This window comes from Podarcis melisellensis (genome assembly GCF_964234715.1).
Source record: "Podarcis melisellensis genome assembly, chromosome: 5".
NCBI lineage: Eukaryota > Metazoa > Chordata > Lepidosauria > Squamata > Lacertidae > Podarcis > Podarcis melisellensis.
In genome coordinates this window covers 76763714-76782912 of record NC_138537.1, presented here as the reverse complement: position 1 = coordinate 76782912, position 19199 = coordinate 76763714, and the positions used below count along the sequence as shown (strand labels likewise).

The 19199-nt window shown below is 39.3% G+C and overlaps 1 protein-coding gene across 1 annotated transcript in view; it reads right to left on the bottom strand.

Annotated features, from left to right (window-relative positions):
- PARG (poly(ADP-ribose) glycohydrolase) overlaps positions 1-19199 on the bottom strand; it is a 67369-nt gene that overhangs the window by 22684 nt on the left and 25486 nt on the right. Inside the window, exons 8-10 of the mRNA XM_081913551.1 lie at positions 11636-11728; positions 8709-8866; positions 173-252 (exon numbers count right to left, since the gene is read on the bottom strand). Of these exons, the coding sequence (XP_081769677.1) occupies positions 173-252; positions 8709-8866; positions 11636-11728 (331 nt within the window). The remainder of the gene's footprint in view (positions 1-172; positions 253-8708; positions 8867-11635; positions 11729-19199) is intronic.

Sequence of the window (19199 nt, the reverse complement as noted above, 5' to 3'; positions counted from 1 at the left end):
CCCATTTGTGAAATGCCCTCCCTGAAGAGGTGCATCTGCCTCCCTCATTAACAAAATTCCGGAGGACTTTAAAAACATGTGTGTTCTCTCAATAATTTGATGGCTGAAAGGTACTGTTCTTGGAAATCTTGAAATTATTATGGGAGAATGTGACTGTTTTAAAATGTTTTACTTTTCTCTGTGACTCTTCTGAAGTAGCAGAAAAGGGTTTTCAGTTTCTCAGGCTTCCTTGGTGAACGCCCTTCAAACAACCTACAAAAAGCAAAGCGGGGGGGGGGAGATTATTATAATTCAGCAATTTACTAACCAACGGAAGCAAGGGATGAATTGAATGAACAATTAATTATGGCAATTCTTCAAATATGGAGGCTCTAGAATAAAATTTAACCTGAGTTAAAGACAGTCCGGTATTAGTACTGTATACATCAGTTCCCGACATATCAAAGAAACCACAAATTTCTTAAGCACTCTATTGTACAAAGATGCCTGAAAATGTGACATGAAGGCTGGCAACGTTAACCTTGCCATATGGGAATCCCTTGCAGACAATTGCAGAGCCTGGAGACTGTCAGGTAATGTATCCATAGCATTGACCAGAGGAAGAATGACCGCTGGGAGGAGCGCAGAGAGAAGAAACCCCATAGTGCACCTGTAGCAGCATGTCCAGATGCCTTCATCTGCTCCAGCTGCAACAAAACATGTCTTTCCTGTATTGGTCTCTACAGCCACAGCAGGTGCTGTAACCCCACAACTGTTTGACTTTATGCCTGAAGGAGTACTACTCCATTGTCTACCAAGATCAATGGACACCACCAACAACAAAATTACTTACAAGTTCCAAAAATTTAAAATGGCCTAGGACGCATAGTGACATTCTGAGCACACATTCTTCATGAACTCATTATAATATATCTGATGGGAATATATTAGATTTGTGAGTATATTTCTCCTGGACCACTCAGACAACTGTTGGGTTTTTTTAAAAAAAAATTATTTCATTTTATAATGTATATAAAGCAGAGAGAACAATTATAAGACGAAATTTAAGAGATGAAAAACAGAACTCTAAAACAGGCATGTAGAAGTAAGCTACACATTAGTTAAAATAACAAAGTCCAAGACTATCAAAATTATCAGATCATCAAGTTTAGTTCCAGATTGTCATGAAAATGATTGTTCGGCAGTATATGTCAAAAAGGAATGCCGTATCATAGAAAATGTGTCTTAAGGTTCCAGTCACACAGCTACTGAGTATTAATTATTTTTCTTCGCCTGATATTTTCCTGAATTGAATTAGAACTATTATGTTTGATTCCTTTCCTTTCAATGAACGGGAAAATGTTGTAATTTTCTTATTCCTGGAAAAGGAGCTACATGAATTACTTTTCCAGGTGCTATGCTGTTCCTGTGCGTAGACCATTTGTGTGAGCAGTTTCATACATAGTTAACCAACTGCAGTGACATCTGCATTGGCTTTAGTGGTAAAGAACTCAGAATCTAATTCTAGAATATCTGAAGAGCTATCTACATCCCCTCAAGTGAAAAGATTACTTTTACTGACTTATACCTCAATGGCGATGTTAGGAAGGAAAAAATTCACTACTCAAGAAACATTCCCAATTCTTCTTCTTCACTGCATTTTAAAGCTTTAGAAAACTGCACTCTAAAAAAACACCTAGTGTTTAAATAAACCCTTTTATGAAAACCAACCTAAGAGACATCCTCTATTTTTAGTCATTAAGGAAGAACATACTTCTACCTCAAATCATCATTTAAAATAAAAATAAAAATGTGTCATCTACCTTCCAGCAACCTGCCCTTACACTGCTTAATCTGATTTTAGAAAGACGAAAAACGTCTTTATGGGTAGCATAATGCAATTTGCCTGGAGAGAGAAATTGTGGGGACTTCAGAAGCAGAATGCCTCTAGTTGCATGTTCACTAAAAGATATCAGATATAGTAAAAGCCCTTTGGGGGATGCAATCTCGTTTTTAAAAACTATTCTTGAAATACTGAAATGTTAACTGGGAATGGAAAGTGACGTAATAGCATCCAACTAATTCCATTTGTTAGAAAGACAGACAAGCTTTTACAGTATACAAAACAAAAAGAACAAAAAGAACCCATTACCCTTCAGGTTTTCAGTACTGAAATGTATTTAGGTTTTTTAGTTTGCAGATGTTAACTTACATGAAAGGTACAATAAGGAAAAAATAAGGGTGGGTTTCAGCTAACAAACTCTGTCGGCAGATGTTCTGCACTTCCTCCCCACTTGTCCCACCCACCACATGTTCTCGCTCTCTCCCCCCCCCCCCAGTAGCTTTCGGGTCTAGGAGAACCCTGTGAGCCACCTGTAGGTGGGAAGAGAAGAGGGTTTGTTCTGCCTGGCAAGCCAAAATGCTTGTACAGACAGAATGTTTGTCACACTGCAATATTGAATTCTACTCTATAATTTTAAAGTAAGACCCACTTTAAAATAATTATGCAAATCAAGACAGCAATTTAAAAAAAGAAAAAGTGATTTCTTGTGGTTTAGATGACCTTGAAAATAACTATATTTCATGCTTTTATTCTCACAGTTTTTACACTGAATTGTTTCATAAATAAATAAAATATCAATTCAATTTCCATTGTGCTTCCTCTCTACTTTAGCTGATTTCTCTATCTCTCTGCCCTTTCAGGGGGAAGGGCTACTTCTTCCTTCTTTGGCCACTGTTGGCCCAAAAGAAGACCGGGGAAGAGGTCCTTTATACTGCTCTTCCATCAGCAGCTCCAAGGACCACCTCGTTGAGCATTCCACAAGACAAGAGTTGTTAATATCATCCATTTGATGAAATCTACATGCTACAATGCATTTCCTGCCAATGAGGAGTGAAGACAAACTCTAGTGAAATCCTTGGAATTGAGATGTTTTGCGTTGTTTTAATTGTTATACCATTTTTTTTAAACCAGGGTCTTTTCTTTGAGAACTTTTTATCCTTGAAAGGCTGTATACCAATAAATATCAATAAATAAAACCAAAGTTTGTGCACAAGACATATAGGTCATACTTGTGCAATCTGCATAGCTCAATTTTGTGGTGTACAACTCCATCAATCCTATTTTGCACATTTTACATTGTTTTAAAGATGGAAAACAGGAACCAGCCTGAACAGGCAAATCATCTTAGATATTATAGTTTCAAGAGAAGTTTACAAACACAAGAAACTGGTTCACTAGTAAGAACTTAATCATGCCTGCGTGTTTGTAACGAATGTCAAAATAAATGAGTCAGGACAGTCATAGTAGCTAGGGATGCTCTAAGCAATTAACACATTGATCCCCACCCCACCCACAACTCTGAATGACAAGAATATATGAGTATGTTTTATTACAGTTTCTCAAGCCACACTGCAGCCCAATCCCAAAGCAATTCCCTGATTGGAATTCAGATAATCAATTTACTAATGCAAGAATCCAGCAGAAAAACAAGTCATTTAAGAAATAAATCTCATTACGGAGCAGTCTAAGTAAAAGACAAAGCTCAGCAAGCCCAGCTTTACATTGCAGTAATTGATAAATTACTTGCAGCTGCATATTTCCCTCCAGTACGCCACTTTTGTCCAGAACAAGATGCTCTGTCAAACTGCCACATGGCTACTTCAATTTAGAAGAGAGATGTAAAACTTGAACAGGGCTGATCATTGCTGCAATCCACAATTTGTCTTTGACCTTCCAGCCTCTGAATAAATACAGCAGCAATATTAATCAAATTGAAGACATTTTAAAGAGAGATTTAAGCATTCTGAAATAATATGGAGACATATGAGAGAATGCCAGAGGTCTTCAAAATGCAGGGTATATTATGAGAAATGCAACCAAGGTTGTCCAGCTACTACTATGGTTCTGATTTGGTTTTGATCATGTTCTGAATATGGTGCTCCTGCTGTTATCCCCCTTATTCATCTGCTACTGGAAGGCTAGGTTTTATGCTGTTTTGTGCTTCTATTGTTACTGGTTTATGGCAAGCTTCCCGTTTCGAAAACTGTTTTTTATTTTATGTCCTGTTAGTCACTTTGACTTTCCTTTGCAAAGAAAAGAGAAAACTGGCATCAATTTCCAGGTAAATTTGTAATATTCTGATGCATAAATTCTGAAAATATTTCCCACAATTTTTTTAGCCCCTGCCTTGCCCAAGTATTAAGTAGGCTTGTCATTCCTTATTTTGCAGTTGATGCATAGGGCTAGCAAGAAAAAACTCCTATTTGTGTGGTTCATATTATGAAAGGAGGATTGCATTCAAGGAAGTCATATACTCAGAGGGGACTCACCAAAATCAATGAACCTGGTCAACGTAAGTCCATTACTTTTGATGAGTCTGCTCTGAGTAGGACTTAGTTGGGTGCAATGCAGAGGACTTATTTTAGAAATCATTTTCCAGCTACATCATAGCAGCACTTTGTCTTTTCCTCCTCTAACAACTAAGTACTGCTTTTCACATCCAGCAGTGAATTAGGCAGTCAATTGAGCATAAAATGGGTGTTTGCAGATTACTTTTTTTTCTTTTTTTACAAAATTGAGAGACATGAGAATTATTCACTACCCAATTAGATTTTATGCTTTCAGATGAGATAGCCTCAAAGCAGCTTGAAATGATGTCACACACAAAGTGATGTAGAAAACAAACCTTTAGTTATGGCTGCAAGTCTTTTCAAGTTAATTAAGTAAATGAGCTTCAATTTCTCTATTTACATAGAAAGTAGCTTAGAGGCTTTAGATTCCCCTGGCTTCAAGCTTAAGGAACACACCTCAACCATTTAACCTCACAGGCAATATCTTCTTCGGTTTATTGCAGTCAAGCAAATGTCAGGTGTAATATCATCTCCACACAATTAAAAATTGTCTTGTTTCATCTAAAAGTGAATTATTTCTTGCACTTTCCACATTGAAGCCATTCCCCCGCCACTGCGCTCCACAATGTGTGATAACCCATACCACACACTGCTGCTCATTGCTGCTTGCCAACACATTCATTACCCCTAACCACTGAGCATGATGGCTGGGTTGATGGGAATTGGAGTTCACAACAGCTGAAGAATACCACGTTGGCAACCTCTGTACTAGCCAATAAAGAACAACAGGCTATTGTATTTTTCATACAATTCACACTTGAGGTAGGTCTTTAGAACCAGTTTTAGGCCTACATACTGGACCACTCTGGCTCCTGAAAACATCCAGGTGTTTGAAACCAGTTTATATGTAGAGGGTAAACAGAATCAATTTTCATAAATATAATATGGAGCTTTATCCCCTAATCAGATTACTCTGAACAAATGAAAAAAAATCCCACAGAGAATACTCATTAATGTTATCAAATGGATGTTTATGGTAAGAGAGAATTACATTACAGCTAAATTAGATTGTCCAATCTCCCTGTATAAACACAATATGCAACATAATAGTTTCCTTTCTTAAAGCTATTCCATAAAGATGCATATATCTTAACTAGTGTACATTTCCCCACTCTCCCATTTTTTAAAAAAGAAGTTAACAAACTTTCCTTGTTGACACTAAAATGATGTCAGGGAGTATTGCTTCTGCTACCTTTAAACAAAAGAAGCATATTCTAGTTTTAAGCTTAATATTTGAATGAAAATTCATATTCAGAATTGTGTTTCAAGAAAAAAAAGAAGGATCGATCAGGAATTTTCTACTTGATGTGAATGCAATTTTGTTAATGAAATTTAAAAATGACTGAATCTAGGGAGTGAGGGCACAAAGGCTCTTCTGCAAGTCTTTTGGATCAAAATAAGCAGGGAGGGGGAAAGAGGCAGTTACAGTAATAATATACTCTCTGATCTCCAGCTGTATTTGGACTACAATTCCCATCATCCATGACTAGCTAAGGATGATGGGAGCTGTAGTCCAAATACAGCTAGAGACCCAAGTTTGGGAAACACTGAGCTAGATTAACAAAGGAAAGTAACCCCTCGCCCATTTCTGGGTTTGCTGCTATGTACAGTGGTGCCCCGCAAGACGAATGCCTCGCAAGACGAAAAACCCGCAAGACGAAAGGGTTTTTCGGTTTTTGCGACGCTTCGCTAGACGATTTTTCCTATGGGCTTGCATCGCAAGACGAAAGCCCATAGGGAAATCTCGGGGACCTTTTTTTAAATGCTGGCGGTGGGGAGCAAAGCCTTTCCCCCCCCCTCCGGACTTCAGAAGAGGTCCAGGAAGGCCGGCGGGGGTGAAAGGCTTTGCTCCCCACCACCAGCATTTTAAAAGCGGTCCGGGATAGCAGGGAAGCGCTTCCCGCTATCCCGGACGGCTTTTGAAGGCAGGCGGGGGGAGCAAAGACTTTTGCCCCCCGCCCGCCTTGGGAAGAGGTCCAGGACCTCTTCCCAAGGCGGGCGGGGGGCAAAAGTCTTTGTCCCCCTGCCTGCCTTCCCGGGGGCTTTTAAATCGCCCCGGGACAGCTGAGAATTCCTCCGCTGTTCCGGGGCGATTTTAAAATGCTGGCGGGCGGCAGCGCTGCCGCCCGCCAGCATTTTAAGATCGCCCAGGGACAGCGGAGGACTTTTCCGCTGTCCCTGGGCGATCTTAAAATGCTGGCGGGTGGCAGCGAAGGCTTCGCTGCCGCCCGCCAGCATTTTAAAAGCCCCCGGGACTGTCCCGGGAAGGCAGGCGGGGGGAGCAAAGACTTTCGCCCCCGCCAGCCTTCAGAAGAGGTCGGGGGACAGACTGTCCCCAGACCTGGTCTGAAGGCGGTTCGGTTTCCATAGGAACGCATTAATTGATTTTTAATGCATTCCTATGGGAAACCGTGCTTCGCAAGACGAAAAACTCGCAAGACGAAAAGACTTGCGGAACGAATTAATTTCGTCTTGCGAGGCACCACTGTACGTTTTGATGTTTTTATACAATAAGTTTGATACAATAAGAGTAGCTGTGCTAACTGATGTTCAATGCTGCCTTGAGCGATTGGGAAAGGTGGGGTATAAATGGTTTGAAAGGATTTTTCAGCCAGAGGTTCTCTCACAGATTCTAAATAGCAGGCCAGTCTTTTGAACTGGCTTTCAATAACTGAAGTTTTTAAAGAAACTACACGGGAGGGGCAACACTACACCCACTTACTCAGGTGTAAGCCCCACTAAAATCAAGAGACTTGCTTTTGAATAGACATGCATAAGATTGCTCTGTGAATTAGCATGATCCCCTTTAATTTATAAGACTTAAAAAAAAAATAAAGCTCCACATGTACACAAACCAAACAATCACCTACATTCCTAAAATAGTTATTTAGGCAAAATATTACACATGTGATATATCACAGGATTTTTTTTTTAAAAAAAACCAGAATACACCCTTCTCAAGTGGCTATTTTTACACCAGCAAATCTTTGATTTGCCTTTCATTCTTCTGCAAAAATCACAGAAGAAAAGCAATATGGAAACATTTTTAGATACTTATTATTGGCAGAAATCTAAGTGAGACTGGTAACAAAGGCCAGAGGTACAATGAAATTTGGAATGTCCCCTTGCAATAAAAGCCTGGTCCTTCACATGTTTACTCAAAAGTAAATCCAATCAAGTTCAATGGGGCTTACTCCCAAGTAAGTGTCCACAGGACTGTAACATAAAGGGGCCTTCCAGGCAAAGTAGCTTGCAAGTGTCATTCATTCTGAGACAGTATGTATGCCTGATTTATGCTCCCTGTTGTACCTCCTGTGTTGTTACCCCCTCACTGCTATTATCTGAAAGCAGTCGAATACAAGAAGAGAGAAAGTCCTTATGTTCCAATTCCAATACATAAAGATTCCTAAAAAATCTGTCAGCTGGATGTTTCAAAGCACCTTGGATCACTTGCTGTCATCAGCATGTAAGAGTACCAAGCAATGGTATACTTGAGAAGATTTAGGGGTAAATAAAATACATAGTGTTCTCAACCTTTTGTACCAAGTGTCTCTTGTTTTGATAAAACAGATTGATGGTCCTGTCAGATCTCAAGACACGCAACTGAGAGCTTTCTGTTTAATATGTACATATTAAATGTGTCATTTCATTTTATTACCTAAAATGGCCAGGCCCTACACAATGTAAAAATGATATTTCCTAAGAGAAGGAATATATCCATCAAAGGAAGGTGTAAACCTAATCTGCCAAGCACATCTTAGCATCCAATTGATTTATTTTTATTTATTTATTGAAAGCAGGTGCAGATATAAACGGAATGGTTGATGTTATTTTACTTAAGTGTTTACAAGCAACAATTTGATGTAACTCTGGGATCTGAGGATAGAACTCTCAGAAGCATCATCCTGGCCACTAATGGAAATAGGATGCTGTGCAAGATGGACCGTCAGTCTGATATAGCAGGGCTGTTCTTATAAATGGGGAAGTGTTGAAGGAAGTGACAAGTGAGGGGAAGGACCACTATTAGAATTGAAGCGGTGAGCATGATTAAATGGAAGGAAATTAGCACTCTAACAATAAAGATTATCTTCACCAATTGTGAACAGTTCTGCTCATTTTAAGCTCCATAACATTTCCATCAATAACTTTAGTCTCAGATCTACTTTTCCATATTTTCCAAATCTCACAAAACAGGTTTGTCAGGAATCTTTTCCTATTTTAATGAGATTCTTTCAGGAATTACCAATACAATATGGACAATTTCTCCCCTAGAGCAAGACACTCCTGAGTATCAGCTACTTAAACTGGCACCATACCTGTTGAAGTTAATATCTGGATAGCTAGAATATTCTGATTTCATCTTGGCATTTCGCCGGGGGAAAGTGCAGAAGAAGGCATTTGCTAGCAAACTAGCAGTCTGCTCCTGTGACATGGTGATGGAGTGGTTCATTTTTTGTTTCAGTAGAGGTACTGGCTAACAAAAGGGCAGAAAGATGGACATAATTAGTTTAGCAATTCAAAAAACAAAAACAGAACCATCACCCAGAACCCAGGAGAACAAAATTACATTTACTAATTTAGAGCAAAAGTAATTTAGGGGCCTTAGTGGGTTCTTAAATCAGCAGCACCATTAAAATCAAGAGCTGTTTATCCAAGATGATTGGGAAGCCTTGTTTGACGAACTGGAGATTTCTAATCAATAACAACAAAAAATGTCAAACAAAGCACCACTCGTCTGAACAAAAAGGAAGCATCCATAGGAACAACAGATGCAATATGATTAATCGTGAAGGGAAAATAAAACATCAGGAGATTGCAACAGCTGTATTTTACAGTCTCCCTGTCATAGATTAAAGAAAATGGGCAATTACAGCAATCACAGCAAAAGAACACGGCAGGATGATACACAGAACAGCATAACTAAGGTATTCTTTGATTTTCTTGCTATAACTGAGAGCAAAAAAATTCAAGCTTCAAGAAAAACCACATAGTCCTTCATTCAAACACTACCATTGTTATATGTTTATTCTATAAATTAGCTCCCAATACTCAAAATAGAGAAGAAAGGGAAATACACGAGCCAGATGCTCTGATTCTGGCTCATGGAGACCATGGTTCAATTTTAAGTGAGAACTGGGCAATTTAAAATTATTTTGTGCAGCTACTTCAAAATGCACAGTTAGAATTAATCAGTAAAGGGATTTCATACCTTTTCTACAGATTTTCCAAATCTCCTTATTCTTCCTTAGCTAAAATTGAGCTTTTCTGATTCATGAGAAATCAATAGTTTCGCCTTTATTCCATTAACTGAAGTGTAGCTATTAAAACTTAACTGTTTGTATCTAGGATGGCTTTTGGAACGACTTCTAGAGATCCATACATGTGAACAACTTTTAGCAGAATTCATAAGCTGTTCCAAGTTAGTAGTCTGAGCTACAACCAAGATTCCTGGATGGATTCAACTTAATGTATCACCTTTGAACAATCTTCAAATATGTATATTTCTAAAGGCAGAGGTGTATATACAAAGGCAGTCTGTGGCTCAATCTTGGTCCTCCGTGGCATCAGGGGTAGAGGTGAGAGGGCAACGTAAGGGCAGGGCAAGGGCAGGGCTTTGAAGGAACTATCAAGATAAGCAGCTGCCTTTGGAAAGATTGCCTGCATTCAGGACTCTTAAAGGAGAAATGATGTTTGAGCAGCTACCTCCCTTTTCCTTAAAACAAGGAAGCACTTTAAGGACTGGACATGGGCCTCCAGAAGGAGGAGAAGGGGCTGTTAGGGAGATCCTGTTGGAGGCAGAGGTGGGGTAGGGGGAGCAAGCCAGCAGAGGGAAGTAGGATGGGGGGGGGTAGAGTCCATGGGTGGCAATATTCAAAAAGGGGCTGGGCCAGAGTTGTCCCTGGCAAGAATAGTGAGAACAACAAGGAAAGACAGAGCTGAAGGCCTGCAGAACTTCCCTGGGTGCTAGGGAGGACGAGCTTTTTGCAGCTTTTTTTATCTGAAGGGGTTCGCATTGTTGCCATCACATGCTACCCCCAACTGAAGGATATAATGTCTAATGGACTTGGAGCTCTGCAGAAAAAGCATGAGGTCCCTGAGAAATATGAAGGTCTCAGCCCTTGTGCAATTTTTATACAGGATGGGGTCCAAGAAGGTACCAATGTTGGACAATCTCTTTCCTGCCATTAAAACTACTGCTTAGAGGTCCTTTGAGGTGACATGGGTTTAGAGGTTAGAAATGAGTCACTCCAGCCAAACAGCTTCTCACTGAATCTAGAATAAATATTGTTTGTTTGCCACAAGGGTTTGTGCCTGTATATAGATCCAAAGGAAACTTGGGGTTTTGAATTTGCCCTCCTTGCAGGAGTATTATCTTCACAACAAAACAGCTTTATATATATAATTATTTGTGGATCTCAGAGCTCTGCTGTTTTTACTTTTTAAAAATAATACAGCTGTCAAAAAGCCGTGTTAAAAAAGGACTAAAAAATATTCTACGTACTTTTTTCCTGAAAATATCTTTGTCAGCATTTAACTAAGCATAAATGTTGTACTCCAATATTTATTTATTTTTAAAGTGTATTACTGGGGGAAGGGGGGGAATGGGCCCCACAATTACACAATTATTACTTGGATACAAAATATTATTATTTAAATTGAAATTAATATGTTCACCTGATCAAATATCACTGTAAAATATTTCCGACTGCAATCCTAACCCCTTACCTTAAAGCCCCATTAAATTCAATGGGGTTTACCCATGAGTAGATATGGTTAGGACTGCAGCCTTACTTGTGCATGAAATGACATACTGTGTGCAAAATACCATCGTTGTGTTACACTTGAGTTTGTACAAAAAGTGACAAATCAATAATTTTCAGAAAGCACGGAGTTGCTTTAAGCAACAACAATGATTTCACAACCAGGTATCCTTCTGTACATTAGAAAGACCTGAACAAAAAGAAGCCACCAGCTTTCTGACTATTCTAGCACATCTCTCTAGTGTATGCAAGATTTTGATATATAGCTCAAATCAAGGTTCAGAAATGGGATAGGGAATTTTTAATGTCCTTTTATATTGTTATGGATGTGTGTTGTCTTCACTATTCCCTATTCCCTAGGCCTCAGCTCAACAAGGCAAGTACCACGTATAAGGACCTTGGCATTTTGACCTCAACCATTCGTGGTGGTGCACAGCAAATTAATCTGCTGCTGAAAGTATACTTAAGATGCGTCTACTAACCTGGGTGCAGATGCTAGGCAAACAGAGTGCAAGCTTCACCATATCGGGCAAAATGGACTGAAACAAATGCTGAGCCTCTGCATCTTCAAGCACCTAGAATGCAAATAAGAGGGTACATTTAGGCCCAGTATTAGGAATATGGTCTGCCAAATTAGTCTCTCTGCACAGCAACTGGCTTTTCAAGACAAAGTCATTTCTCAGTGCAAGCATTTTTAAAAGTCAAATGTACAAACATAAAACTCGGAAGTCCTTACAGTTCAGCCTCTAATGCTAGAGTAGAATCAGTGTTTGGCACCAAGTCAAACCTGAAATGTTTGACACTATATTTTAAAATTTTATTTCTGCAACAAAAGTGCATGGGAATGTACTAAAATGAAAGATTAAGATTCTCAGAATTTAGAAGGGTGCACACATCACAACAATCTCTTTAAGAACCATTCTTGGCATTCAACTCTTCCATCTTCCTGGAGAACATAACCTGGATTTCCATATACAACCTGGAAATCAAGACCAGACATTTTCAATCCTGAATATTTAACAATCCTGAAGTTTAAAAGTAAGGCTATTATTCTAATAACCCGCTCAGATGTTTGGAGTGTGCATCAGTTTGGAAGCAAAACAGGGTTATTCAAAATAAGGAAGTTGACTCCCTGAATATGCAGAAGTTCATAAATTAAAAGGAAAATGATTACAAAAAAACCCAGAAGTGGCCCTGAGAGCTTCTACGAATATGGAATGTTATGGGCAGAGAGATAAGAAAATACTAGTCTTTAACTAATTTCATGTCTTGAAAGGATAGTTCTAGACTCCCAATGAACACCAAAGACAAGAACTCTGACTCATTTTGAAGGAGAGGTGCACACTAGTGCCCCACCACAGTTATGCCCCCCCATCCAAAAGGTTAGGGGGAAGGGAAGCACAGTTCCTAGGTTACAGAGTATTCCCAACTATATTTGCAGATCCTGGAGGCAGTTTGCTTTGGGAAGGGGAAGGCTGTGGAAGGCTTTGCAAAGTAGTCCTGCTACTTTTTCAAATAGGTGTACAGTACACTATCCACCAAGAAAGTGTGGTATCTAGCAGCCAAGACCAAATGACACCAAATGTTTTTGTCCCTAAGGACTGGGGTTCTCTTCACTCAAGCAGACAGCCTGCTGTACTTGGCTCTTCCTTGCAGCCGGGACGGGGGGGGGGGAGAGAAATGGGGAAGGATTGGTGATGGTATTAAGATGCCCCCTCCCCAGTCTTTAAACTTTCATCATCAGCCTTGAAAATCCCTCTTCTCTACAACCCAACTTAACTGGCTTATGCTTACATTGAATAATGTCTATCTATCAAGTACCTTAAAAACAACAACATTCAAGCATGACAAACAATAAAAAGAACAAGGCTCTATTCACAATCTAATCAGACAACATGAACAAAAATAAAAAGGGAAGAAATGGAAGATGATACCATCTAAAAATACCAGTAAAATAAATTGAAAAACAAACAGATTTTTATCTTATGAACATTTCATGCACCACACAATTACAACTTCATATTTTGCAGCTGCATAGCCTAGAAAACTACGCTTTGAATTTTAGGCTTGCAGCAGCTGGTAACCACATAATGTTGAGAAGGAACAGTACTATTAGATTTAAGGTTTCATTTGAGGGTTTTTCTCTTCTCCATTTCACAAATCATCATCTAGACTGCAAGCCAGGAGCTGTATTGCTTTATAATATTTGTAAGATGCTTAGATGATATTAACAATAACATATCCTGCACAAGGCACATAGTTAAGAAAGTCTATTAATTCAAAGTAATTTTAAGTGGGGGAATGCATCTGCATAGAGAAACCATAACAGTTAGGAAAACGAAGAAGCTATCAAACTGGTCCAAAAGCTTTCACAAAATGTAAGAGCACACTAAAATTCCTCATTGCTCTCAACTATAGGCATGGGACACGAGAGTAATTTCAATTGTCAGTTGAGATGAACAAGTGTGGGGAAGTGGTTAGAAATGTCAGATTAGGAGCAGGGAGACTGGAGTTCAAATCCCCACTCTGCTATGAAGCTCACTAGCTAACCCTGAGAAAGCCATTTATCTCTACCTTCAAATCCTGTTTGTGAGGATAAAGTGGAGCTGGGGAAAGAAGAAAAAATATTTATGCCCCCTTAAGCTCCTTGGAGGAAAGGTAAAATACAAACGTGCCAAATAAATAAACGCAATAGATTTCAGATGCCAAAAAGCTATTACTCTCTGTGTGACCAACCCATGCCAATGAATGTTGACTTGAAGGGGGGGGGCTACAAAAAGATCCATGCATTCCTTGGCATCCACATGCATTTTCTTCATGGATGAAGACTTGTAAATTTTATGGCACAGTTCTTGCAATATTCTAATAAGTCTTCTGTTTATTTATGTATGACCTACATACTTCCACAGTGATCCCTATTTTTGGAAACAGATTTCTTTGTTACACAAATCGCATCCAATAAGAGTGTTTAGGCTGTAAAATAGCACTTTAACAGCCCCTAGGCTTTAATTGTAAGAGATAAATTCAAAACTGTGAATGTGTTCTGCCAAAGTAAACATATTCCCAAGTAGTAACATATTGGAATGTTAAAGGTTGAATTTGGATTTCAGGAGGCAATATAAAACAAATACATATAAATTTAATTCAAAGAAAGACATTTAACCTTAAGCATCTATAAGACTGTCAGCTTCTGATAGTTCTTCTCCTTTGGGTAGCACTTCCTGTCTTTTAAAACTGACACATGAATAGTAGCTGCCATGCTTTGTTGACTGCCACAAACTCTATAGTCTCACTCATCTGGTGACAGATTATGGCACTGGACTTTGTCACAGCTGTCAACACTTCAACCTTTCCCTTATGCAGCTCTGGAAGTAAATGCAGTAAGAGCACAGGAGACTTCCCCCTTGAAACAGAACCACAACCAACAATTTCAGAGAACAGGTTTGGAAAACAAATAAGAACTGCACTTGCTCTGTTTAAAATGGGTATTTTATTTCTTTTTAACTCACCTCCATCAAAGGATTCCAGGGCAGTATACGGAATTGCAAATAAAATTAATTCACACCACGTATAAAAAAATTGAAACCAAGAAATAAACATACAAAATACAACAAGACAAAACACTAAAAACGGAACACAATTCCAAAAAAATCAACTACTGTACAATCTAAAATGCCTGGGCAAATAAGGAGGTCTCTTGACACCTGCTTCATCCTGCTTTGGTCTGCCTGAATGTAAAACGGTCTTTCATTTACTTGCAGCAAATAAGTTAATCAATTAGCAAACTAGCACTTCACATTAGAATAAATGCATCAGGTATTAAGAATAAGGACATGTATAGCTTTGTTAAGGACCAGCCTCCAGAGGCTGCTCTTGCAGCATCTACCTAGACAAATATGGCCACCAGTCACTTAAAAATGAAAAGGGTTTATTGTTATTTTATTTTTATTATTTAATGAATTTATATACTGCCATGGAGCTCAGCCAGATCCAAAATAGGAAGTTATGTTGGATCTTGAACCTCTAAACGCAAGGGCTTATTTGGTTTAGACTTGCCACATAGTGCAACAAGCAGGTATCTGAAAGCAAATGTATGATATGGGTACCTTTATCAGAGCACGCTGATGCTACTCAGCTACTGAGTGGATCAATTCAGACTTGATGCATGCATGATAGTAAGAATTGTGTCTCTCCCCTCTCCTCTTGTGGTACAGAAGTTTTAACTGTAAATTGACCACAGTTGAGTATTCTGTCTGAAACCTAAAATGTGGTTATAATCTTAACTATGGTTGGTTGAAGCTAGTCAGCATCAAACACTACAGCTTCAACCCATCATACTTAAGACTAACTAGTGTGTCCAGGTTCAGACAATACTTATTCCAACTCTCAAATTAAAGCAAAAGCTTCCAAATTCCTCACTCAATAAGCAGCTGGAGAGGGATCTGTAACCTGAAGCGTCTGTAACCCGTGGTACCACAGCATAATGTATGAAGCAGTCCTTTGTCACCAATTACTGCTCAAGTTCTACCTTCAGGATTCAATACAGTGGTACCTTAGGTTACATACGCTTCAGGTTACATACGCTTCAGGTTGCAGACTCCGCTAACCCAGAAATATTACCTCGGGTTAAGAACTTTGCTTCAGGATGAGAACAGAAATCGTGCAGCGGCGGCGCAGCAGCGGCAGGAGGCCCCATTAGCTAAAGTGCTTCAGGTTAAGAACGGACCTCCAGAACGAATTAAATTTTTAACCCGAGATACCACTGTATTGAATACTGAAAACAAGAATATGCATTTTTCTTTAATGAAACTGGTATTTTTTTGAAACCTGCAGGAAAAGGGGCTGTTTGTTACTTTTTCTTCACATATAATAACACTACAGTACTGTTCATCACCCACCCCCCAACACACACACTTCCAACCACTTTTTATCCATATCCTATTATAAAACTGTATTGGTTGTCTCATCTTCTGAGCAACCTACACTTTGAAACAAAGTTGTATGATGGTATAAAACCTAGACTATATCTATCTTACCACCTAAGAGATGTCAGAAAACTGACAGATACCATTTTTTAAAACTCTCATTTTAAAGCAAATTTTATTTCTCAGGAAAGGTACCTTGTTTACACAATACCGTGTGCCACTCACCGGAGAAATTACTTGGGTGAGTCTTATCAAGGTTAGTGCATGAGTGATTGCTTACATGAAACCTAGTTTTAGCTCTGATCACCAAAGACCTGTATCAGCAATAGTCCTGCTCATTTTAATGGGAATTTGCTCAGGCAGATTACACTTGAGGACTGTGCTGAGGATTCAAGGAGCTCAGCATATTATAAACAAGAGGTTAACAGCTCTAGGCCGAACAACTGTGACCTGCAGCTTCACAAAAAAAATGTTCCTCGTGCAGTAAAAGTGGGCTTGGTAAGCAGCACCGTAAGTAATGATCTCATAATTTTATAAACTGATCCTCCCAAATGCAAACCCTGAGACACTTGACATCACAAAGGAGAAGCAAGGAAAGATAGCATGGGACAGAAATGCTGGTGTGAGTTTTTAAACTGTACAGTGGTACCTCGGGTTACATACGCTTCAGGTTACATACGCTTCAGGTTACAGACTCCGCTAACCCAGAAATAGTGCTTCAGGTTAAGAACTTTGCTTCAGGATGAGAACAGAAATTGTGCTCCGGCAGCGCAGCAGCAGCAGGAGGCCCCATTAGCTAAAGTGGTGCTTCAGGTTAAGAACAGTTTCAGGTTAAGTACGGACCTCCGGAACGAATTAAGTACTTAACCCGAGGTACCACTGTAATCTTGACAGACTAAACTAAGCACATGATGCACCACACAAAAATGGCTTCACTTTCTCCTCTGTCTGCCCCATTTTAAATCAAAGGATGCTTGCTAACTGATTGATATTCCCCTTAAGAAGATGAATGTCTCCCTCAGACCAGTTGCAATTGCATAAGCTCAAACACACACATTCCGTACTTTTAAAAATAAAAGGGGTTTTGCTTGCTGGACTTTTTATAAACTAAGTGCCATGACTGATTAGGAATTGTCTTTACATGTGGCCATTTACTGCCACAGCATTCTTTAACAAAAGGAAGTTTCTCCTGCTATGTTAAATGAATACAAAGCACAATTCCAGGAAAAAGGCTGTCTGCTGAATTCAAAATGAGTTGCTGTTTTCTGTTTGAAAACTGACTACAGTTTCCCCCAAAACGACAGTCACCTGCTTCTCGGTATAGCATAGCTTTCAAATTACAGTATTTTAAGCCATATGATTATTTCTGCATCAGAAAGACATTCCTTATTTTTAACACATTTCAGAACAGAATCAAACAAAATTAATAGGCATCATAAATGTAATTATAGAAAAGAACTTGATGTAAAAGTGTGTTCTCAGCTAGCACTGTCTCTCCTATCTCAACAGACAACCCCAGACTGTCTTTATTAAGGCAGATTATCTATTCACACAAAATCTGGTTATTTTCCTGTATCTTCTAGCGCAATTATCCCATCAATTTTCTAACTGAAGGAAGTCCAATAAGAAATGTGATGGGAAATTGCACTGGATAGTATGGGGCAACTGTCACCAGCTGCCAATGCCTCATAACTACAACTCAAATGTGTCAGGAAGACTACTCAATGAGCAGATGACGTTGTATAACCTCCGTGCAAGTTTTATATGAATGATCAACAGCCAGCTGGTCTGGAAACTCCCCCAGCAGCCCTTGATGCCCTGATAATCCTCAACCTGGCTTTCAAGCAGTCACTTGACTGGACAGCAAAAAAAGGAAGAAAGGATCAGCTCATTCTAAAAATATTTTTACAGAAGCTTCACTACCTGGTTTCATGGAGAAAATTCTTATTATCCACAGTCAATGAAGTGTCCATTTACAAAGCCTAGTCTACATGACCATGTATTAGCAGAGGCCACTGTGTAAAAAACACTTCAGCCTGGGTTCATTTCTTGAGATTGGAGGCAGAGTCATCAGAGCAAACCAAGAACCATGAAGGTGACTCCAGAAACCTGAATCAAATATCACTTGGTTGTATCCAAGACAGCATGAGTGTAGAGATGGCTTGCCCAAGAGGAGTTTCCTCCTCCCTTCTCTAGACTACACTCTCCTCAGTCCCCTGAAAAGCTTCTCCTGAGTGAACTCTCAGGAAAGTTTTGGGATATGGGGCTACAGTAGGAAGGGTAAATGGAGAAAATTGGTTGCGATTGCTTATATGTGCTTATTGGGCATTGGATGCATTGGCCCACAAATAATGCTAATTCCAATTTCTAACATTTCAGGTTAAGGAAATACTCAAGACTACCAGCACAATACAAATGCAACCTCTAAACCAGGAGCAGCCAGTGTGATGTTCTCCTGATAATGCTGGACTACAACTCCCATAATCTGCCGCCATTGGCAATACAGTGGTACCTCGGGTTACATACGCTTCAGGTTACATATGCTTCAGGTTACAGACTCTAACCCAGAAATATTACTTCAGGTTAAGAACTTTGCTTCAGAATGAGAACAGAAATCGTGCTCCGGCAGCAGGAGGCCCCATTAGCTAAAGTGGTGCTTTAGGTTAAGAACAGTTTCAGGTTAAGAACAGACCCCCGGAACAAATTAAATACTTAACCCGAGGTACCACTGTACTTGCTGAGGCTGGTGGGAGTTATAGTCCAACAAATATCTGAAGGGCACCAATTCCCTGCTCTAAACACTGAAAGTGTGTCAGTAAGCTCAAGTTATTTAGTGTTGTTGTTTCTTTACACATAAATTTTCTATTCTTACAAGTTGTTAAAATGAATTACCAGCACCACAAGAGGAAAATGGCAAGCTGTACCCATTCTCTACTTCAGTTATTGTATGAAATGAATCCACTAGGAAAACATGTACAGCTGTCAAAATGCAGCCACTATCTTAGAATGGTTTTCTGATTAGAAAAAGCAAAGAAAAAGACAAGGTAATCTTCAGAGTAGGGGGAGGAAATCTCATTGGATTATGCAGGAAAGAGCCTTATTTGAGGGGAGGGGGGGAACA